At 50.3% G+C, this 23650-nt stretch overlaps 1 protein-coding gene across 8 annotated transcripts in view; it reads left to right on the top strand.

The window, feature by feature from the left end:
* The window catches only part of Cdk5rap2 (CDK5 regulatory subunit associated protein 2), a 194481-nt gene extending 173065 nt beyond the window's left edge, over positions 1 to 21416 (top strand). For all 8 annotated transcript variants that reach the window (XM_046451711.2, XM_046451710.2, XM_058581650.1 and 5 more), the window contains 4 exons: positions 593 to 736; positions 7548 to 7674; positions 11708 to 11754; positions 12234 to 21416. In XM_046451711.2, the coding sequence (XP_046307667.1) occupies positions 593 to 736; positions 7548 to 7674; positions 11708 to 11754; positions 12234 to 12290 (375 nt within the window). In that variant the 3' untranslated portion in view covers positions 12291 to 21416. The remainder of the gene's footprint in view (positions 1 to 592; positions 737 to 7547; positions 7675 to 11707; positions 11755 to 12233) is intronic.
* Positions 21417 to 23650: the final 2234 nt, after the last annotated feature.

The following is a 23650-nucleotide window of genomic DNA, read 5'->3' as shown; positions in this document are numbered from 1 at the left end:
TGATTAGGTATGAAATGAAGTTACTGGTTCAAAACGTGTACACTTTTTAGGGCTCTTGATAACCATTGCTACATTGCTTCCCAAAGGATCACATCTGTTTGAGTACCCATCTCAGCACCCACACTTGTCTTCGTTGAGTATTTTTATTTATAATGATTTTTTGTTAATTTGATAACTAAAAAAGTATACATGGTTTTATTTTTATATTCATTTCTTGTAAAGACATGCTGTATTTTCTTTTCTTTTTTGTGTTTTTCCATTTCTGATCACATTCTTGTTTTCTCATGCCCTTGACTCTCCCATGTGATTTTCTTTCTGCTGACAGTGAGGGTGAGAGACTTCAAAAGTCCCCAGCACTGTTCCCAGACCAGTGCAGCTGATACCAAACTGTCCCTGTCGCTGTACTCGCTGTCGGTGTCGTTTGCTCTGGAGCATCTCCGGGGGCTGCAGCATACATGACATTTTATTTCCTCCTCACCACAAAAAACCCGGTGAAGCCCTGCAGCCTGGAGATTTATGCTGCCTGTCAGAGCTTGCTGTCCATGATCTCAGGACCACACGTAACAGCTCTCTCATCCCTGACCCCATGTAGGGTCTGCACTTGGTGCCCCTGAGCAAGTTTGTCTCCAGCGTGAGCACGGCCAGGCTGATCCTAGAAGAGGCCTCGAGGTTGCTGAAGCTCCTTTGGAGAGTCTCACTCCCCACAGATGGCCAGTGTACCCTTCACTGTGGGCAGGTAGGTGGTGACATTCTTCAGAGGTTCAAGGATGCCCCTGGGCCTGTGTCTCAGTCCCTTCCTTAGCCCAGCCCAGGAGCAGCCCCAGTGGCTCTCATTTGGTGCGGGGAAGTGTTAAAGGGAGGAAAGGCACCAGGTTGGTTATGTTTTTGCTGTGTCTGGGCTGCTGACTGACCTCCAGCACCCGAGAGTTCAGCCTGCAGCGGCTGCCCACGTCCAGCACATGAGTGTTGAGTGGGATCCTGTCTACACTCCATATACGAGGAACTGGGGCCCAGGCATTCATCAGGGTTACAGAGCTGGTTTGAAACATAAGGACTGAACCCGGAGCTATTCTTTCATTTTGTAGGCATTGAGTTCTGGCTTGTTCTCATGGGCCTGCGGGTTCTCTCTTCATAGTCCCTTTCACATTATATGCCTTTGCCTGCACCCTCCACTCCCATTAATGGCTTTTCTTGATATGAGTAGGCCTTTTTCAAATCTGCCTAACTGCTGGGGAGCAGTTGATCCATGCCAGCAGCCAGGCAGGTGGAGCCCTACCTGTTTCCATCTGTGGAGTGCATGTGTATTGTGACAGGGTGAGCAGCCAGCCTGGCTCCCAGGGGAACCTCCCTGGGAAAGCCACATGCAGGTAAAGGAGGTTGAGACTCCCAGCTGGGTGGTCTGATGCTGCTTCCCCTTTTTGCCTCTCCTGTGAATGTGCTACAGGCCAGCAGGGAGGCAGAAAGGAAATTTGATTTTCTCTCTGAGTTCCACCCCACTGGCAGCTCTTAGATGGGTTTATCGTGGTTCTGGAGCAGCCCATGAGTAGCCCTCTTCCTCAAGGTTCCATGAGGAGTCCTGAGGCTTCCTTGTTAGGCTCCTGTGGGGAGTGTGGGCGTGCTGAGCTCAGGGAAGCTCATAAACATTTAATGTTTCATAAATTCATTTTTGCCCACTTCAGCCCATGGGGTGTGGGGTGGAAGGCAAGTGTCAGGGGGATGGTGGGACCCACTGGTCCTAGCCCACAGCCTTTTCTTACTCTGACTGCCTGGATGTCCCGTGCTGCCTGCCGACTCCTTCCCACCTTCTCTTAGCTTAAATGTTACCCCTAGGTGAGAGAGGGCTCCCAGTCACTCGGTCATAGCGTCTTCCTCTGTTTCTTCATAGCTTTTGACACAAAAGATAATTACTTGGTTTGTTTTAATGTCTGCCTTCCTCTGCTTTCCTTCAGGGGAACATGTGTTTTGTTCATGTTTTTGAATAAATGTATGATTGAATGATTTTTCCCATATAACCAAACTATTATTACCTGTCCCTTATGAATTTTGAAAGCAAACATGTCTGAACCAAACAGTTGACCCACAATGCAGTGGTTTTATCCTTAGCACATAAAAGTAGTGACTACTTGTTAAATAGACAAAATGCAGTTCTTATTATATATATATAAGACACACACGTTATAAATGCACACAAAATTGTAGCCGTGTCGATTTTCCCCCACTTCTAGATCAGTCCAGCGACTGGTTGGTGCTCGAGGTGTTTTGTCCTTCGTTTCTCAGATAACTGATTATATTCACTCTAGTGTCACAGAATTTCAGAGTAGGACAAGGACTTAGAGATGCTCCATTGTGGCTGCTGGTTGCTAGTGTACGCAGACCCCTGTGTGGTGTTAAATTGCCTCTCACCACTGTTCTGTCACTGCCTGTGTTTGACACGGTGCCTTTTGCCTGGTGTGAAGCGTGTGTGTAAAGCAGACTTCCACATCTTCAGCAGCCCGGTGGCTTTTGCTCCCTGCTATTTTCTCTGAGAATCATTGATTTGCCTTTTGCATTTACCGTACTGTCCCACTCAGTCCTGTGGACTGCTCTGAAAAGCATGCATCCCAGGCATGAGTTGACCTAGGAAAGTTGTTGGAGCGATATAAATATATAGGCTCATGCTTATGAGTTTTTTAAATGAAGAAAAAGCAATAACAGGCTATGTGTTGGCATGTAAAGGGAGAGATTGGAAGGGCAGAGATAAAGTAGATTTCTCTGAATAGAGCTTGTTTTATACAGTTGACTTCCAAACTATATCAATAGTTAACATAATTATAAATAAAATTTGTCAAAATGGGGAAAATAGAAATTTCTAAAAATTAATGGTATAGAATCAATTAACCTCACTACGGATGGCACTGGAGGCATGGTCACACAAAGAACATTTCAGTGACGGAAACAATGATTTGACCATACATTCCTAGCAGGAATATTTTACAGGCAAGAAAAACTGCCCAAAAGTTTTTTTAAGATATAAACCGTTTTCAGTGGTTAGTAATAGTATTGGTATTAATATTCTGAAACTAATGTATTTCTATTGTAAAACAACTCTTAAGTATCATTAGGAACTAAGATTTTTACTATGAATTAAAAAAATTAAAATCAAAGAAATAAAGACCCTGTAATTGTAAATTTAAATTGTAAGCATCAATATGAACTCATGATGTTTTTCTGTTAAAAAAATTTACTAACTCACTCTGTGTAAAAGGCTGAAGAAATAAAATCTGACCAAGTGCCAGCAAACACCCACAATTTCCAAACTATGATGTCTAAATGCCTTTTCCCCCAAAAGGATCTTGGGCTCCTTGGAAAAATGACTCTATGTCTGGGCAGGAAATACAAGGAGCTCAGAACCTATTTTATCCTAGTAAGAAAGGACAAGATATAGGGAAGAAACCTGAAGATTTACAGTAGCTCTCAAAAGTGTAGGCCCTGGACCTGCAACATCAGCATCACCTGGAAATTTATCAGAAATGCAGATTCTTGGGCCTCACCCAGACCAACTGAATTAGCCACGCTGGGAGTGGCCTCAGTAGTTTATTTCACCAGCCCTTTTAGGAGCTTTGAGAAACCCTGGGTTAAAAACTTAAGAAACTTAAGAAACAACAGATTCAAAATATGGATGTTACTTGAATCCTGAATCAAACCAATTATTAAAAAGTACAATTATGAAGCAATCAGGGAAGTGTGTCTATTAACTCCATATTTGGAGATACCTATTGAGTATCTGTTATTTGAAACTACCAGAAGTCGTTCTGATTTTGGATTTTTTTTTTTTTTTTCAGATTTTGAAGTATTTGCAAAGAATTTGTGAGTTGGGCATCCCTAATCTAAAGATCAGAATGCTCAAAATGGGGCTGGGGTTGTGGCTCATCGGTAGAGTGCTCGCCTAGGCACTGGGTTCGATCCTCAACGCCACATAAAAATAAATTAATAAAATAAAGGCATTGTGTCCAACTACAACTAAAAAATATTTTTGAAATGCTCAAAATGCATTGGCTCAAAGAGTTCTGGACTTTGGAGCATTTTGAATTTTGGATTTTGATTTTAAGGATGTTCAACCTGTACTAAAGAATTATGTTCATTGTTTAGGTGAGCTAATGATATTATGGTATTTTAAAATCTTTTTTCCCAGATATATATATTGAAATATTTTATAGATGATATGATTAGTTTCGAGGATTGGTTTCAAATTAATTTTAGAGAGAGAAGGAGCTTGGGTGTAGGTGAAATAAGTTTGGCCTTGAACTGATAATTGCTAAACTGGACAGGTTCCTGGGGGGAGGGTTATTATCCAATTCCTTCTACTTGCATAAACATTTGAGATGTTCTTCATAAAAAGGAAAGCACACAAACAAAAACTCTTCCCAGAAGCAAGGCTTCGAGACACTGATGGAGGATTTTGTGGCCTCCTGGGAGGGGAGGGGCTTCCATTTCTGTTCTCGGCTCTGCGATGCTCACTGAGTTGTTCTGTTGATATTGTCAAGAGTGTTCTTACTTACATAAGCATTTCCTAATTCCTCTGTTATCGATAAATAGATACTACATTATGCTCTGAAATGTTCAGAATCCTGAAATTTTTTAAATGTTATCCAATTTTATTCATGTATATTGTTGCATTCTGAAAAATTTCTTTAAAATGTTACTGTTTTTCAGTAAAGTTATCAGTTATTAACTAAAAAGAATGAAAGGAAAGAGAAAATTAAACAAGAATTGTTCTGTTGAGTGACTGTTGATACTGGGCACTGCTCATATACATCTTATTTTACCCCTTTACCACAACCTTGGGGAGTTAGGTTTTTTGTTTTTTATTTTAAATTTCTAAATTGAGGTATAAGAATCAGATGTTCTTATTTTTTTATTTTATTTTAAAATGTTTTTATTTTTAACTGATTCATAGTAATTGCACATTTATGGGGTAAGTGTGGCATTTCAGTACACATGTGTCATGAATACTGGTCAGATCAGGGTCATTGGCATATCCACCACCTCAGACACTTATCATTTCTTTGTGAGCATTCAAAATCCACTCCACTATCTGGAGTTAGGGTTTTTTTTTTTGTTATTGTTTTGTTTTTGGTATTGGGGATTGAACCCAGGGCAATTGACTACTGAGCCACATACCCCCAGCCCTTATCTAGAGACAGGGTCTCACTAAGTTACACAGAGCCTGGTTAAGTTGCTGAGGCTGGCTTTGAACTTTTGATCCTCCTGCCTCAGCCTCCCAAGTCGCTGGGTCTATAGGCATGTGCCACCATGCTTGGCTTGGAGTTAGGTCATCTTGTTCACATTTTCCAGAAGTAGGAGCTGAAACTCCAAGGAGTTAAATGATTTGCTTCAGCATCACACAGCTAGGAAGTGGCAGAGCTGTTTTGGAGCTCTCGCTGTTTTTTCTAAAGTATCTTAATGCTGTAAAAATGAAGGATTGAATCCAGTGGCACAGCAGATGTAAATTATTACAATCTGTGGTTTTAAGTGCTGGACAGGATGTGTACAGGGTGTTAGGAGAGTGCCAATGAAAGGTGACCCTGCCAGTTGGCAGGCACGTCACAGCACCTGCTCTGCATCAGGCAAAGGTGATCGAGGGAAGGAGGAACTGGTAGTTGACAGGGGATGCAGGCCTGTGACGACCAGTTGCTACAGTCCCCTGGATGTGGGCAGTTATGGGGAGCCTCAGCTCCTGGTGCAGAAGGGGCATCAGGTGAAGCCTCCTGCAGGAAGGGACAGCTGAGCTGACTATAGAAAGAGAAACTGGTTAGCCAGGCCAGGAGTGAAGTGGCCATTCCCGGCTTCCATGGACTCCTCTGAGTCTCATCCTCCTGCAGTGTGATGGGTGGGTCAGGGGTGGTTATTCCGGTGTCACAGGTGTGGAGTTAAGGCTCTGACTGCGGGGCAGTTTGTCCTAGGATGGAGCTATGACCACAGCCCAAGTCTCTGTGGGCCCTGGATAGCAGGAGAGAACCGTGCAGACCTGATGTCTGAGTTAGGGTCTGTTCTGGAAGCACTGAAGACTCTCTAGCTGACATGATTGGCTAATCTTAAAAGTGGTTAAGGTAGGGAATCAAAAAGTGAAACATACCTTAAACATTTTGGTTTAACTTTAAACAGATAAATGTACTTACATTCACCATTCTTTTGATGGAGGGCCAGGGCCATTTCTTTGACTATGGGGCTGCTGTTTGGAGTTCCACATGTCCTTACTTTCATAAGCCACATCCATAATGTATGTCTGTCACTTCCAATTTCTGTTTCTTTAAGATGAAGAGAAAACTTAGACACTTGTGAAGCAATCTGAATTTAGAATTCTTCTAGACTGTGTTCCTCCCACATCTTGTATAGTTGTTTCACCCACACCTAATTTGCCAGAATGTGTTTTTCAGTGGCTCGCCTTTCTCTGGTATTTCTGAAGCATATGTTAGTTTTCATAGTCGGTTCTCTCTATCCAGACACAGGCTTCATAGGTTCACTTAATATTTAATTAGATTCTGTAATTCTGTTACAACTACCATAAATAAGTTTGGGAACAAACTAAAGGGACTCTTCATAAGCTGACAACTCAGCATCTCCCCTTGGAGCAGAGGTTTTTGAGTGCAGCCGGGAGAAGCAGGTGCCAGGCTTTCTTGCCACGAGGAAGGGAGCTGGTTAAAGTGTCTCAGTCCCCCTCTGAGCACTGGGGACCCAGTGTGGCCTCCCACCTCTACTCTACTCTGAAAATTCACAGTAGGTCCTCCTAATGGATAACACTCACCAAGAAATAGTTTTGTATTATTTTTTTTCAAGATTTAAACACAAAACTTAAAAATCAGCATAATAGTTTTTATTAAACAACAACAACAAAATTTGAAATCACATCTCCTGGAGACACTCTTAGCATCTTGTGGCCTTTGACCTCCAGCTCTGTGGCTGTGGAAATGGGTTCAGATTTGTGAAATGAGTGCTGTGGAGGCAGAGGGCAGCCTCTGTTGTTCTGGGCTCTTTTTCTCTCTCATTACAATCTTTTATATATATTGATATTTACATCTATAAATAGAGCTCTACAACCTCATTTTAATAGCTGCAGAATTACTTCTTTCTGTGTAAGTACCACAATTTATTTTAGATCCATATTAAACAAATTGGGTTGTTTTTTTTCTGCTACCACTAACAAGGCTGAAGTGGACATCCATGGACAACCAGCAACTTTCTTGTGCTTGTACGGTTGTTGTTTTGGGGGTAAATGCTGTAGTGTAGACTTGCTAGTTCAGAGATGGTCATGCACTTACAGTAGATCTTGCCAGGTGTTACCCAAGGGCCTTGCCAATTTGCAGTTTTCCAGTGGTCATAAGACTGCTTTCTTTCATCTGTATTTTATCCAGTTTTGCCAATCTGGTGGACAGAGAAAGCCTTCTAGTTTTTATTTAAATATCTCTGTTAGTGACGTTGAGCATCTTTTTATCTGATTTTGCAATTGTTCCTATGTGATTTGACATTTTATATTCTTATGTCAGTTTTCTAATTCCTTTTTTCTTTAGATTGGAGAAATGAAAGCAGAGATCACCAAACTACAGAACAAATTGTTTGAACAAGAAAAGAAGTTGCAGAACAGCATGAGGCTTTTGCAGCAGAGCAAGCACCAGGAAAAAGTCATCTTTGACCAGTGTGAGTGAGCAGTGTGGGTAGCCACTATGCTTGACCACTTCCTGCCCTGGCTTAGCCACACTGGAGCCCAGACCAGTGGTGATGAGGCCCCCTGGTTCGGGTGTCTTTTTAGGCTGCATTCTTCCTGACCTGCCCAGACTCGTCTGTTCACTTCCCATGTCTTGGTGGCAGGGATGGTCCTCTCACTGGGGAGATGGGGGTATGGCACGTGCGGTATGGGAGCACGGAGATGGCAGTGGGGTGGGTGTCACTGTCCTGGGAGGTGAGCATCCTGAATAAAATGATCCTTGAGCCAAATCTAAAGGGAGTGAATGTCATCAGGTAGGACAGGGGGTGACATTCCAGGCCAGGAATAGCGGGGATGAAGGCAAGAAACCAGAAGCGTTTCTATTGGTTGCCTACGACAGGTCGAGGTAGGAGGGGCCCGGGGACTGGGCCTTATGTTGTGACAGGCTTGGGGAGGCTGGCACGTACAGCAGAGGGTCGCCCGCCATGCCTGTCAGTGAAGAGGCTTGGTGCTCTACCAGAGAGCAGGACATAACAGCAAGGACGCGGGATCAGAGTAGGTCATGGACTTGAGGAACCCTTCTCCAGGCAGGTGCGGAGCCCCAGGATCAGAGAGCCAGTCAGTCCCAGCTCTGGCCTAGCCACTCACCTGGTCCCTGGTTTAAATCTTCAGCACCGCTCAAGGCAGCTCCCATCAGCACCTCCTGGTGACCCTACCGCGGCTGGGCCCACGCTGCCTGCATGTTGGTTTGCTTGTTTGGGGAGACTCTATCTGGAGCTCCTTCCTCTCCAAGGTGCCTGCCAGCCTTGGATGCTCTGTTAGCAAAGTCCCGTTTTCTCGGGGTCTTCCTGGGAGGCATAGAACATAGATTGTTGCCAAGTGGCAGTTTTCCTGACACTCCCTCGCCCGAAACCTTCTGGAAGTGGACTCTGTGAGATGGGCAACAAGCTCACTTATGAGCAGGCACAGCCCCGGGGACAGGCGCTCCTGCTGGCGGGGAGCTCGGGCGTAACTGGGGGTGGGGGTTACACAGCTTAGCTGTGGGAGCACTGCTGAGTGTCTCAGGGAGCCTGGCCAGGTTCTGGTTCAAGACTGACTGGGCCTTGAGGGATGGCCAGCTGAGATGGCAACAGGGCAGGAACAGGATTTTGGTGATGGCCTTGTGGCCTCATACCACAGCCCAGGAGGCAGGAGAGTAGAGTGTTCTGGAACATGCTCAGGACACACCAGGGCCTTTGAGGAGCCTTGTGGGACAAGCTGAAGGTGCAGTCCCTCAGGTGGGCAGTGGGGAGGCCTCTTGGGGCAAGGCAAGGCTGTCGAGAAGTGGGGATGTTGGGAAAGCTAGTGAGGGGTCAGTCCAGCAGGGTGGTGGATGTCATGAGGTTTTGGCTGGGGTGTTCGTGTCACTCCCTGGGCAGACGGTGCCAGTCATGGCCATGTCAAGGTAGCCATGGGACATTGGGTCAGACTTCTGGGCAGCAAGGGGCCAAAGTGATGCTCCGTGTAGCCCCCGAGGCTGGGAAGCAGAACTCTGCCCTGGCACCCTCTTCCTCTGCAGCCTGGCTGGGATAGCGGCAGAGCACAAGGAGGTTTCAGAAGCAGGCATGAGGTTCACATGAGTCTAGTGACCACGGTAGACAGTGCCACACCCTGTGTCCTGGGTCAGCGAGCAAGGCATTGTGAATGGGCACAGTGCAAAGCTCTGACTTCAGTTTCCTTATCCCCAGGGGAGACAGTAATTCCAAAGGACTCACACTGGCCACACACATAGGCCTGGGTTCTAATCATGCTGCATAGAAAGTACCTCTGTCTGTCATCTGTAGAGGAATGTGAAGCTTCTGATATGAACTGTCCTTAGCACAGTGCGGGGACAGAGCTGCTTCCCTCTCTCAGTTAGTCCAGATGATCTAGGGTACAGAGGTCATTCAGAGCAAGCCTGAGAACATCTCACAGCATCTCCCATCTGATGAGCTGTCGCTGTCTCTGCGTTTTGTTCCAGCCAGTGGGCAGCTGCAGCTGGCCGGGCTGTGCCTCCTCCTGCCCGGGCTCGGCAGCTCGTCCTGACCAGTCAGGCCCTTGGGAATTCCCCAACACTGCCAGCCTCACGGGCCTGCTTCTGGCACCGAAGTGACTAAATGAAGGCTGGTAGCATTCCCTCTTCCTTGCCCACACAGTGACAGGAACAAGCAAGGGCTAGGGCTTATCCCTGCCTGTGTCCTCCCAGGCTCTATAGGGGAAAGTAGGGAAAGGGTGACCTGGTGAGACTTAGGACTCTGCTGTTCACTGGGCACGTGACCTGGAAACACCAGCCTCAGGTCCTCATTTGCCAAGTGAGGACAGTGATCCGGGCTGATGAGGTGAACCTAGTTGGCCAGGTGGGGCACCCTCAGGTGGGCATCTTCCTTGCCGGCCTCCCCTGAAGTGGGAGGAACCCTGGACTGACTCATGTGACCCTAGGGTGTGAGCCTCTTCTTTGTGCTGGGACAAGGCTTGATTTGGGACACATTCTTTACCACTCTGTCCCTCAGTCTTTTCGTCACAGTGGGGATTTCTGTACCTGGGAACGTGGGTGGTGCTGTTCAGATGTAAGGGCTACATCAAAACTTGGGTGAGGTAACCCTTAGCTCATATGGTGAGTTTTGTTCTCTTGGTATGTTCAGTACTCTTTCAAGATTATTTTTAACCTCAATATCATGATATTTAATCTTTTCTGGGTCACAGGCCCCTTGGTGAATTTTGAGAAAGCTGTGGTCTCTTTCCCCAGAAAAATGCACACATTTATACCCACACATAGACCTGCACGTCACATCCAGGATGTAGGACTCTCCAAAGCACACCCATGGCCCCTGGTTATGAACTTCTGCTTGCAGACTTCAGTGGGGAGTGGAGGTACAGAGAAGCAGTGGCCACTTCTGAAGTTCGTTTTGTTCAGTTAAAGCCCACATGGCCTGTCCCTTCCCCTGATGGTGCAGATTGCAAATAGATTTTATTACCCCAGGTAGAATGTTTTGTGAAGCATAAAAAATATTTTCTCTAGGTCCCCACAGATTACCTGCTGTGAACACACCACTGGGAAGCTGGGATGTGGTGTTGGTTTCAGTCTGTTTTAGCTGCAGGTGCTGTTGGTCAAAGGCCCGGATCCAGGGCTTGTGCCTGTGCCACTGGGCACGGGGCTGATTCCCTGACCCTCACCAAGCCTGTTTAGAATAGGTTCCTGGTAAGCTCAGCATCCGCTCAACAGTGCCGTCCCTGCCGTCGCTGGAGTTTGTGTTGGAGAAGAAAAGATGGAGGAGGAGGTGGTGCTCCTTCAGCTGCTCTCCTGAGAGGTGGACACTCCCGCTCTCTGGAGTTCCAGTTCTGCAGGCCTGCTCAGTACACAGCTCTGGTGTCAGTGGGCAGCGTCCTCTGAGATCACCCACCAGCCTGCTCCCATCCAGGCAGAATGCAGCTTCCCTAGGGAGACCGTGGGGGCTATTCTGCCATCTGAAAGGTGGGGGTGGCCAAACCGCCCAGGGTTCTCCTCCCAGGCTTAGGAACTTGGCAGTGTGAAACCCCACCTCTGCTTAACTTCCCTCAGCACTTGATGTGGATCTCCACACATGGGTTTGCTCCCCCTCTGCTTCTCAGAGGGCTCAGGACACCATGAATGCCTGGACCTGCCCTGCACCACGGACCTCCCTGGCCCACAGAGAGGAGCCATCAGGTTGCCTGGGTTACCAGGTGGCCTTGCAGAGCCTTGGTATTGCCCCTAACAATGGCATGGCATGCTCTACCCAGTGCATCCCTGTGAGACTGGCTTTGTGGGGACTGAAAGAGGTGTCAGTGGTCCACCCTTTCTGATGTGTCATTTGTGCTGGGCCCCAAGAGGGGACAGGTAGACCCTTCATGCTCCTCTCTGTTCTGGATTCTTCAGGGTGGTTCATGTGTCAGAGCCTTCAAGTTGGGCTTCTCCTCCCTGAACTGGGCTTTTTCACTGCCCTCCCAATGTCTGGTCTCTGATCATCTTGTTCTTTGCTTTCTCCCCAGTGCTTGTAACCCACAAGGTCCTTCGGAAGGCCAGAGGAAACCTAGAGGTAACTTCATCCCTTTGTGGTTTTTTTTTTTTTTTTTTTTTTTACTGAAAGCCATGTAGTGGGTGGGGATGGGTGCAGGACCAGAAATGATCTCTTTTGAAAAATGAATTTGGAATTGGAACCAAGGGACATGTCCTCCATATAGAGTTGTATTTTTCTGCCAACAAAGAATGACAAGTTTCATGCCTATCTTCAGTATTTGCTCTGGTTTTTAGATTTGTTTGCTGTTTTTACCAGGGGAAAAAGCAGCAGCCAGTGACTGGCACATAGTAGGACTTTGTTAAATCTTTCTGGAATGAATGAATGAATACAGTATGATCTCATTGTCCCTTTGTTCTGTAAATATTTGCTGATCAAACTAATAAGTCCTAGAAAGCAGTTTCAGGATCACATCTTGCTTTTAACTCGGTCAGGGATCTTACTTCCGAAACCCTCCCCTCGACCTAAAACCCTCCTTTTTTCCCCCTCCCTTTCTCCAGCTGAGGCCCGGGGGTGCCCATCCAGGAACAGCCAGTCCCAACAGACCTGGCTCCTGAGGACTTGAAGCTAATAAAGCTTGTGGCCCCGAGATCACGCGTCTCTGTTCCAGCTGAGGCTTCTGGTGGCTGAGGGAGAAAGGGGAGAAATGGCTGCCTGGCCCAAGGAAGTCTCTTTCCCTCCGTGTTCTCCATCCACACGTGGCTCGTGGTTGTGGCCACAGAGGTTCAGGTGCTCTGCGGTGAGGCGTGGAAAGGCCTTGAGCTCTGGGAGGCTGCGTGGGTCTGGGGCAGAGGGATGGCGTTGAGGCTGCATGCGTTGCTAGGCTCCACGTTTGTCCTGGGTGACCTTGGCTCTCACTGGCTCTGCAGTTTGAAGAATCTCCTTAAATGATTCATTGCATTCCAAGGGGATGATTCAGTCACTTTGTGTGGAGCCTCAGAGCCTGGGTCCCAAACTCCCCTGTGGGACAGGCCAGGTCTCAGGAGTCACTTGATCCTCAGATCTCGCCCTGAGCCTGCTGCTGAGCCCTCGCAGGTTTCCAGAGAGGAGGACTCCAAGCAGCGTGGCCTTGGGCTGTGCCTGCACCCTACAGGTGCTCGGCCTCTCACAGTCACCTGGAGAACAGCCCTCTCAGTGGTGCTGTCTGACTTAGGAAGGAGCGGGGTAAGGCTGGGACTTGGCATTTGCACTGTCCCGATGATGACAGTCCACCCAGTGTCCTCATTGGTGCCTGGGGGTACTTGCTTGCTGCAGCTTGTTATTAACCCTGCTTATCCTTAACCTTTGCCCTGAACGTCACAGTGTCCCTGAGAAGTAAACAAAGCAGGGCTGAAGCTGGCCCAGGGACCTCCTGGAGACGGGGCAGACTTGGCCCCCAGTTGTGCTTTGACATGATTCTCTTGGCCTTGCTCTTCCTGTCTCACAGTCCTGTGCCCATGGTCAGGTTCACAAAGTGCCCAGCTGGGCAGATGGGCCTCTTGTAGGAGGCTGGGCAGGGAGCACTTGGAACCCTGACTCAGTGTCCCTCACTACCTCTGCTTCTGCCATGTTCTGTGCATTTGAGTGACCTTTGGGATGACCCTGCATTTTGCTTTCCTTCTGAAGTCACTCATGCAGACCTGCTGCCTCTAGCTGTGGCCTCCCCTGCACCCAGCTCCCGGCTGCCTCATCCCCCTCGTGTCCTGACCTCTTAGAGTTGTTCCCTGTCTCTGGTCCTCTGCCTCTTCTCCTGTCCCTGGGCTCCTCTCTAGTATTTAATTCCTTTTCCATCCAGTTTGTTGGTCTTGCGCCCCACCCCCAGATTCCTTCTCTGCCCTACAGCAGCTGAGGTGCTGAGAAAACAGGGCATCTGATCATGATGCTCCCCCACCCGATAGCCACCGGTGTCTTCCCGCCACCTTCTGGTCCAAGCCCAGGTCCCTGACAGGGTTCATGGGGGCCCGTGTCTGGCCCCTCCTGGTGCCCCTGGCTCCTGTCATTCCACTTCCTTGCATTCTGGTCGGGTCCAGGCGAACTGAACCATCTCCAGCTCACTGGTGGGGCCTTGCTGCCCTGCCCTACCCAGCCCAGCCAGGGTGCTGACTCTTTGAAGTGCCCCTCCCACCCTTTCTCTTTCCAGCTAGCTTTGAGTGGTCTTTCAGAAATCTTTCCCCCATTGAGCCTCTCCCGATCCTTGATGCTCTGTGCTGCATCCCTCTCTGCTCCTGCTGCCCCCAGAGCCGTCACTCCCTGTTTGGGGACCTCCCTGAGCTCCTGGAGAGCGTCTTGGCAGGCCTGGTACACAGAGCCGAGAGATGGGACCAGTTCCTGGGAGAGACCTGATCCGAGGAGCCCGTCTTCAGGTTGCTGGGAGACAGTACTAACTCCTGTGCAGCCAAGGGCAGCTTCAGGCACCCCACAGTTCCTCCCTGGAGCCCCCAGAGCCATGTGGAGGAAGTGATGGTGGTCAGGGTCACCCTGTCTTCACAGATCAGCCAAGAGCCTTAGCTTATGGTTAATGGAGCCAGGACTTGATCCCTCTTGATCCCTCCTGTCCTTCCAGACCCCAGACTGGCTTCTCTGCCACCCACACACCTGCCCAGATGCAGGGATGCTCAGCTGGAGGCAGAGGGAGCAGAAGCCAGGTGAGCCCAGGAGGGGGCCTTACCCCAGGTACCCTGGACAGGTAGTCGGGAAGGTCCCTTCCCGCAGGGGTTCCTCCTCTGCACAGCCACCCCTCATTTTCACATTTGCCTGGGTGTGAAAACTCAGATTTAGGCATAATGTCAAATGGAGTTCCTTTTCCATGAAATCATACCATGGTCTTTCCAAACAGAAGCTTGGTCAACAGGAGGCCTGGGTCCAGGCCCCAGCCTCCACACCTGTCAGATGGGGCTTACCCTTCTGCCCAGTCCTGATGGCAGAGTTGATGAGAGCCTCAAAAATTTAGAAATAGCTGAAAAATAACATTCTTGTCAAAAATCAGTGGCTCTTCAGTGTCTCTTCTGTGGCTGGTCTCAAGCAAGTTTTTTTTTTTTTAATATTTAATTGATTTTATTCTTTAAATACATGACAGTGGAATGCATTACAATTCTTATTACACATATAGAGCACAATTTTTCATATCTCTGGTTGTATATAAAGTATGTTCACACCAATTTATGTCTTCATACATGTACTTTGGATAATGATATCACATTCCACCATCATTGCTAACCCCCTGTTCCCTCCCTTCCCCTCCCACCCCTCTGCCCTATCTAGAGTTTGTCTATTCCTCCCATGCTCCCCCTCCCTACCCCATTATGGGTCAGTCACCTTGTATCAGAGAAAATATTTGGCATTTGTTTTTTTTGGAATTGGCTAACTTCACTTAGCATTATCTTCTCCAACGCCATCCATTTACCTGCAAATGCCATGATTTTATTCTCTTTTATTGCTGAGTAATATTCCATTGTGTATATATGTCACATTTTTTTTTTAATCCATCCATCTACTCATGGGTATCTAGGTTGGTTCCAGAGTTTAGCTATTGTGGATTATGAAAAAAATGTTCATCATCTCTAGCAATTAGAGAAATGCAAATTAAAACTACTCTAAGATACCATCTCACTCCAGTCAGAATGGCAGTTATTATGAAGACAAACAACAATAAGTGTTGGTGAGGATGCAGGGAAAAAGGCACACTCATACATTGCTGGTGGGACTGAAATTTGGTGCAGCCAATATGGAAAGCAGTATGGAGATTCCTTGGAAAACTGGGAATGGAACCACCATTTGACCCAGCTATCCCTCTCCTCGGTCTATACCCAAAGGACTTAAAAACATCATACTACAGGGACACACTCAAGCAAGTTTTTAAAGTTTTATTTGAAGTTCCTGTGTCAGGTGTGCACAGATGCAGTGTGTATGTGAGTGGTCAGAGGTGGGGGTGCATTGGAGTGGTTAGCCCAGGCTAGGCTTGACGTCAGACCAGGATTTGCCCATGGGGGAACAGAACCACCTTCCCTGGTTTGTGCACAGTCCGTGGACCCTGAGGTTGGTCATTGGCAAGGGCATGAACTGGGGGTGCTCTGAAAAAGGAACCTCTGGTACATCCAAGCCTGTGTGGCTGCGAGTCCCAGGATGCCTGGGAGCAAGGCCCGCAGAGCAGGCCTGTGAGAGCCCTTCTCTTCAGGCCACCACAGGTTATCAGGACATGGTAATCCAAACAAACGTGTTTTTATTCCTTAGCTTAAAGAAAGTCCCAGCCTTGTCCTAGGGAAGGCCCACCCTTCTCTAGGAGGTAGAGGAGCAGACGGTTTGTTTGGGCTGGATTAGGGCCAAGAACAAACTCTGCAGATGGGGCAATTTGGACCTTGGGAAAAGCTCCGTTGTCCCTGGTGAGTTAATTTCACCAGCAGCTGAATTCAGGAGGCTCCTAAGCAGCAATCAGAAAATGCGTCAATTTCACATCCTCTGTGAGATTAATTACCACGTGTGCAGCGCACCTGAGACAAACAGCTGCAGGGGCTAAATATATCCAGGAGAGGAGAGGCCACGCCTCCGCTCAGCCTGCCTTGGGAGGGGTGCTTTGACCTCACTTCTGAAGCCCACCTGCCTGCTTCGCTGCCGTGAGGCACAGGTAAGCTCCTGGACCCCCAGGCAGTGGCAGCCTGGATAGCAGGAGCCACCTCCTCCTGTCCTCCATTTTTTTAGTCTGCACCCCCTACCCATTTCACAGAAAAGGAAACTGAGTCACTCAGAATCTGTTCTCTGAATTTTCCTGCCCTGCTTACAGACAGATGGTATCCTCACGTGCCCTTTCCCACTCAGTGTCTCTGGATGACCAGAGCAGGGACCCAGAGCCCCACAGTTGAATTCCTCCACACAGTAGCCCGGGAACTGCTTGTAAATGGCCTGTGGGTGGAGAAGGAGTGATCTTGTTAATACAAGTTCTCAGCATCGCCTCGGCCCGGAAACCTGCCTGGGGGATCCTGGCCCTGCCAAATGGCCTCTGCGATCTTGGCCATATTTTATGTCTAACTCAAAAATCCAATTATCAAGATTACTCATCCCGTCTCCTGAGGAGGCCAGGCTCTGCCTCAGGGCCAGGCTGTTTACCTTTGGCCGCAGTGGGGCCTTCCCAGCTAGCTTTGCTGCTTGCCAGGGGGCTGGCTGTGGGCAGATCCGGAGACTCAGGGGTCTTGTCCTGGGCGTAAGGAGGTGCCTGAAAAGACTAAGCCTCAGTTTCCTCATCTGCAAGGTCACGAGATGGGGAAAGCTAAAGAGACAGAATGACCCCAGGTGAGGCCCAAACGTCAGCCCAGGCCTGGGGGTTTGTTCCTGAGGGTCCTGCATTCAGCCAGTACCTCCTCCTCCCTTACTCTCTGCATCCTGTCTGACATCAGTGTCACTTCACCTCCCAAAGCCATTGCTTCATCCAGGTGGCCATCAGTTCCCACCTGGACCACTTACTGCAACAGTAAGACTTCCCCACTTGCACCCCTACCCTCTCCAGATGTGCCCCAGGCCACAGCTAGAGCAGATCTGCAGTGCAGAGCCCCCACTTACCTGGTGCCAAGTGTGGAACGCTTCCTCACCTGGAGTGGTGCAGGCCCTCAGGCCCGGCTGCTGCCCTCTGCTTTCCCCTCAGGCACAGGGCGGCTGCATGCTGCCCCTGCCCGGCACCTCCCTGGCACCTCTCACCCTGGCTTCTCGAGCTGGTGGCTCCTAGTTATGTTCCAGAGCCCAGTCCTTAGTCTCCCCAGTCAGAAGCGGCAGTGATGCTGATGTTCGGTGCCTGCTGAATCTGCCTCACTGGCATTTGGCTACCATGTGACTTTGAATCGTGCATTTGAGGAGGATTTGGGCCGGTTACGCCTCTTCCTGTCACTAGCCTGAAGTTCTGGAAGGCCCCAGACCTGGTGTGACTAGCTCCCCCCCCCCCAGACCTGGTGCCTGGCCCAGGGCCAGCAAATATGCTCACTCACCTGTGTTCTCAGCTGCTCCCACCCCCAGAAGAGCTGGAGCTGGTGGGCAAGAGACAAATAATGGTGCTAAGGGGGATACTTGTCCTGGGGTCCCATGAGCAGGTAGTATTGGGAATATTACCACGTGCTCTTCCTGCCGGCTCTGTGGGGACGGTACTGCCTTTTTCAGATGAAAGAGGCACAGAGCCACCTACCTGCCCAATGTCACAGGGCCAGAGGCTGGGAGCTGCATTCCAGCGGAGCCTGCGGGTGCCCCCTGTCCGCCTTGGGCTCGAGGGCTGAGCTGCACAGATGTACCGATCGCACTTGCAGATCGTCAGCTTCGGCATCTGCCCGCTCAGAGGCTCCTGCAAGGGACCCAAAGCCCAGCCCTGGCCCTGGCTTGGCCCATTTCTGCCCCTCTAACTCACTATCTTCAGCCTCTCTGTCCTTAGCTTCCCTGTCCATTGGCAGTGTCCATGTTGACCCATCTCCTGACCCAGAGGCAGCCCTGGGCATGGCAGGCCCCTCCCCTGGATCACTGTTGCCGGCTGCAGTGGTCCCCAGCACCTTGGATCACTGTTGCCGGCTGCAGTGGTCCCCAGCACCTTCCCTCAAGATCTGTCACCAGCATCCTGTTAGCTGGCGTTCACACTGGAGCTTAATTACATGTTTGCAGGCTTGAAAAGACACTATTTGTATTAATGCCACTTTCTCCTCAACAGAACAATGTGTGGTCCCAGTTCAGTTGGGGCAGTGGATGACAGGGCTGGCAGGCACAGGGAAACAGAAGAACAAGGTCATCCCAGACTCCTTGTCCTCAGCTGAAATGACATTGGGGTCAGAGACCAAAGACATAAGTGACCAGGCCACAGAGCTCTCTGAGAGTGGGGCCAATGGCTGGGAGCCCAGCTAGAACCCGTGTGTGAGAGAAGCCTGAGGGGGTGGGGGGGTACTCAGCATAGGAAGGAATTTGAAGACCTCGGTGTCAAGTTCATTTCCAGCACCTACCTTCTCCCAAGTGCCAGGTCCAGTGTGTGCCCTGAGGCTCCTCGTTGGGTGTCGGGGAGCCAGACGGGGAGGCAGGCCCTCAGTTAACTGGCTCTATCATGATAAATGATCACCAGGGCCCTCAGGCACCCAGAAAAGGGACTCCTAACTGGCCTTGGAGGTGACAGGGAAGGTGCCCTATGGTGACCCTAGGTGAGTGGAAAAGGCCACCTGGGGAGAGCAGGTGAAGAGGAGGGGGTGCTAGGTCGAGGAAAGAGCTGAGAAAGGCCCACGCTCACTGCCGTGGATCTGGCTGGGGTTTAGAATCCACTCGGTCATCCTGGCAGGACCTCAGGTGCCACCGTGGGGCAAGAGGACTTCATCCAGGAGCAGCAGGGAAGAGACTAGAAATGTGGTGTTTGAGCAAGGGGGCTGGGTGGGTGCTGTGAGGGTCAGGCCCACCCGTCCTCACCTGGGCAGGACTGGAAATGAGGCTGCTCTGGGTTCAAGACACCTCGGAGGACATGGGCCTGTTTACCCCCTGGGATGGGGCCGAGGATCAGGATGGGGTCGGCTGCTGGCTTGTGGCTCAGTAGTGGTGTAACTGCGTTCACGGGGAGAGAGCAGTAGAGATGGTGACCAAGCCAAGATCATCTTCGTGGTGGGCAGAACAGAAGGCGGCAGGTGGAAGAGGCCCTCCAGGGGGCGGGGCCGTCTGTGCAAAGGCTGCAGGGGGGCCACGATGGTGAGCTGCGGCTCACCTGAGGTGAGCCGGGTCAACCTGAGGTTGGGGCAAAGAGTCAGCATTCATTCGTCTTTTGGGTGGTCGTGGGAAGCCAGCGGCACTTGTGTCTGGGAGGTGGAGCAAGGCCAGGGAGGAGGCAGAACAGAACAGGCTGGCTGGGTGAAGGACTCATGGTCCCCAGGGTGGCTGAGCTGGTGGCCATGGGCCTACTGGTGTCTCAGTGGCTGCAGGGAGGCTGCCAGCCAGAGGAAGCAGCCTCTACTCCCACAGCAATGGGAACAGCAGCCTGGACGTGGCCTTCAGGGGACTTGCCTTGCTCAGGACTCCTGCTAAGATACGGCCCCTGCGCCCTGCCCTCGAGTGACGTCCGGAGACACAGGGTATCTGAGCAGCTCCAGGACGGCTGCTGCTCTGCCCTCTGGGAGTGCTCCGAGTGCCCCCAGACCCCACTTCCTCACCGTTAAGACAGGATCAGGGCTGGGTAGCCGCACTGCCTTTCTCCTACCCAGACCTCCTTCCCTTCATGTCCCCTCTACTCCAGGAAGCCTCCCTCCTCCCCAGGGAGCCCGTGCTCGCCGCTCCCTGCCTCTCACCAGCCCTGGGAGTCCTTTCCTTCCTTGCCTTCTCTCCCCTCTGTCCTCTCTCCCCCACTCCTATTGCTCACAGCTTCTTGCCTGCATCCAGGTATGGGGGCCCTCTGGTTTCCCTGCCCTGTCCCCACCTGGTCTCTGCACAGCCAGGATATGCTCCAGCACCCCAAACCCGACCCTGTCACTCCCCTGTGTGTGAATCCTCCCAGACCAGTCCCGTTCCTCCCACATCCTGGCCTGTGGTGTCTGCTGGCCTTCCCTGCCCATCCATCTGGGCTTGTTTTTGTTGGTGTCCCCCTGCCTCGTCCATGTGGTGCTGGACCTTGTCATTCTCATAGGCCCCCAAAGTCACCTTCTGCATCTCTGGGCTTCGCACATGTGTCTCCTGGTCTGAAATGCTCACCTCGCACATCCTCATCCTGATACCCACTGGTCCTAAAGACTCACCCTGGCATCGTCTCTGAGCCTGCATTCTCCAAACCTCAGTTTATCCCCATATAAGATGGGTCTGAGCCAGGCATGGTGGCGCACGCCTGCAGTCCCAGCGGCCAGGAGGCTGAGACAGGACCATCAAGAGTTCCAAGCCAGCCTCAGCAAAAGCAAGGCCCTAAGCAACTCCATGAGACCCTGACTCTAAATAAAATACAAAATAGGCCTGGGGATGCGGCTCTGTGGGTGGTCCTTGAATTCAATTTCCGGGATTCCCCCCATCCCCCCCCCAAAAAAATGGGGCATGATCCCACTTTCCCCTTGTTACTGGAGATTGACTTGGGGTTTCAGTCAACTGCAGGCAGCTAAGTTAGCTGAGACTAAAAGGTTTTAGACTAAAAGGTTTTAATCTATTCATTAGTAGATGTATAGTCAGCTTTTTATCACTCACCAAATACCTGACAAGAAAACTCAGAGAAGGAAAAGTTTATTTTGACTGGTGGTTTTGGAGCTGTATCCCAAAGTCAGCCTAGCCCATTGCTCTGGGTCCAGGTGAGGCAGAACATCATGGCGGAAGGGTGTGGTGGAAGAGCGCTGCTCCACTCACGGTGGGCAGGAAGCAGAGAGGGTAGGGGGCTGCAGAGAACATGCCCCCTTCCAGGGCATCCCCCAGTGATCCACCTCCTCCAGCCACGCCCCACCTGCCTGCAGTCACCACCCTGTGGATCCATTCAAACTAGGATGGGAGAGTTGGGTTACAGCTCTCAATTATTTCTCCTCGGAATGTTCCTGCATTAACACAGGAACTCTGGGGCAACCCCTCAGCCAAACCACAATAAGTCCAAATAAGAGAAGTGGATCGTCTATTCTATCCATGACCTGTCAGACTACTCTGGGAGCCTTGTGACCATTTCTGGTGACTTGGCTTTAGGCTGATGTCAACAAAGTAGATTATGTCATTAAACGTATTTTCCATTCATTAAACATATGCCAGAAATTATACATATATTGTCACATTTAATTCTGTAAAAGTGTTATGACCTCTGTAAAATGATGTGGCAGGCAGAACCATGGACCCAAGATGTCCGTGCTTGGATCCCCAGGACCTGTGATTATGGCACTTCACTTGGCAAAATGGAATTGACACAAGTGATGACAGTTACAAATGGGAGATATTCCTCAACCCCGGTGGGAACATTCAAATCACAGAGTTCCTTAAAAAAGGAGACCTTTCGCAGTTGTGGTCAGAGAATGGTGAGCTTTCAGGTTGGATCAGGGAGCCAGGAGCTGGGGACACAGGTGACCTTGGGAAGCTGGGAAAGACTGAAAAACAGATGATCCCCTGGAGACCCCAGAAAAGAGCACAGTCCTGCTGACGCCTTGATTTTCACCCAGGAGACCCAGGTCAGACTTGTGCTGTAGAGCTCTGGAAGTAAACTTGTGTCATCTTAAGCCACTAAGCTGTGGTGACTTGTTATGACAGCAGTGTGCCTTAAATAGTCACTATGAGCATGAATTTTATGATCCCATGAATTTATAAATGGTGTGTCCTGTGCTTGTAGAAGTATAACTTCTTAATGACAGGGGACCATTGAATAGACAGCGTGGGGGACAGTGAACTTCCTGTCCCTGGAGGCATGGTTGACCTCACCAAGGTCACCTAGATGGGCAGGTGCTTGGACAAGGGACCTCAAGAGCCTCCAGAGATTATAACCAGAAGCCATGTGCCCAGGGCTGGAGGAGCCTGTGGTTCCCCCTGCCACGCGGGAGGCCTCTGTCACCACCCGCAGCGTCCGCCCCTCGGGAGCGTTATTATATATGGTAACAGGACTCCATTACTTCAGAATGCTTTGGTGTAATGCATTGAAGGAATTATTGAAATGTGTAATTACAGTGTGCATTGTAATATAAAACAAGTCCATTATATTCATTTGATGGAACTGTGCTCCATAATGTCTGTTCTAATATAAAAGATTCCGCCATTAGAGTGTTATATTGTGTGATGATAATTGTCCTCCAGACCTGTCTCCCGCCTCCACCCGCTTGGTTCCGTGCTTTCTCATGGAGTTTCTGCTGCCATGAGACAGGAATACCGAGCATCCCAGGCAGGAAGGCTCCTTGGGGTCACTCCATCCAGCCTCCCATTAGACAGATGGAGAAGGGATGAGGCCAGTTGCCCAGGGCCAGAGTTGGCCATGGCAGCACCTCCTGAGTGCTAGCCAGCTTCTGGCCCAGTGGTTCCCAAACATCTTTGGGAATTGGAACCCTTTGTTGAACAAGAATCTCAAGGCAGACCAAGGAGTCAACTCTGGGGGAAGCCAAGATGGGCTTAGTGGTCCTGACCACTCAGGGGCCTCCATTCCCTCTGAGTCCCCTTCACAAATCATGAGGGCTCCCCATGACATCCTCTGAAAACCAGTGGCCCAATGCCCTCTTTGTCCAGATGGGAAGATGGAGGCTGAGCGGGGCAAACGCCCGCCCTAGATCGCCCCAAGATGTGGGCAGAGCTGGATGACCTCCACCTCCTGTTGGCTTGCCCCCTCCTCTGGATTAGTGTGGAAGCTGGTTCACCTGGCTGCTAGAACCACGGGGACTTGTCAATCACAGGATTGGAGGACCCTGGAGGTCGAGGGGTGGCGGGTCTGGGTGGAGAGGTGCAGGAACCCCTGGGGATGCTACCACAGGAGAGTTGGGAACCTCTTCCTCTCGGGTTCCTCTCGGGTCTGGGCCCTCTCTGTCTCCCTTCTCTGCCCTGAGTCAGAACTAGGTAGCAGGCACGGTCCTGGTGGCAAATAGCCTGGCGTGCTTCCGGCTGTGATGAGGTGTAAGGAATGCAGAACCAGCTTCCTGTGCTTAAAAGGAGCAGATGGCTCTGGAGGGGACCCGAGCTGGCGGAAGGTGAGGGAGTGAGCAGAGCTAGTAGTAGGGTGTAGTATCCTGGGCTGGGGTGTTTGCTGGCTCCCCAAGAGTGGAGAACGCCAAGTGTCCAAGTAGCGGTGATGAGGGGTCCAGGGGGGTGGGTCCCATGGGTGGGAGCAGGCAGCGTGCTTGCAGGAGGCAGCATGGGCCTAGGGGCCTGCCAGGCTTAGGCCTGACTCTGTGTGAGCGCTGCGGGCCTTGGCAGGGCTGCAGCAGAGGAGGGTATCCTCTGGGCAGGTGGTTGTAGCGCCTGTCTCCCTGCTCTGGCCTCCCTGCCTCCCTGAACCGCTGTTTTCCCCACATGACCAGGGTACAGC

Source organism: Marmota monax, unplaced genomic scaffold, assembly GCF_021218885.2.
Source record: "Marmota monax isolate L192 unplaced genomic scaffold, Marmota_monax_Labrador192_F-V1.1 WCK01_AAM20220418_F8-fsc00020, whole genome shotgun sequence".
Lineage (NCBI taxonomy): Eukaryota > Metazoa > Chordata > Mammalia > Rodentia > Sciuridae > Marmota > Marmota monax.
Note: the sequence above shows the minus strand (reverse complement) of the source record. Positions and strands in the feature narration are given on the sequence as shown.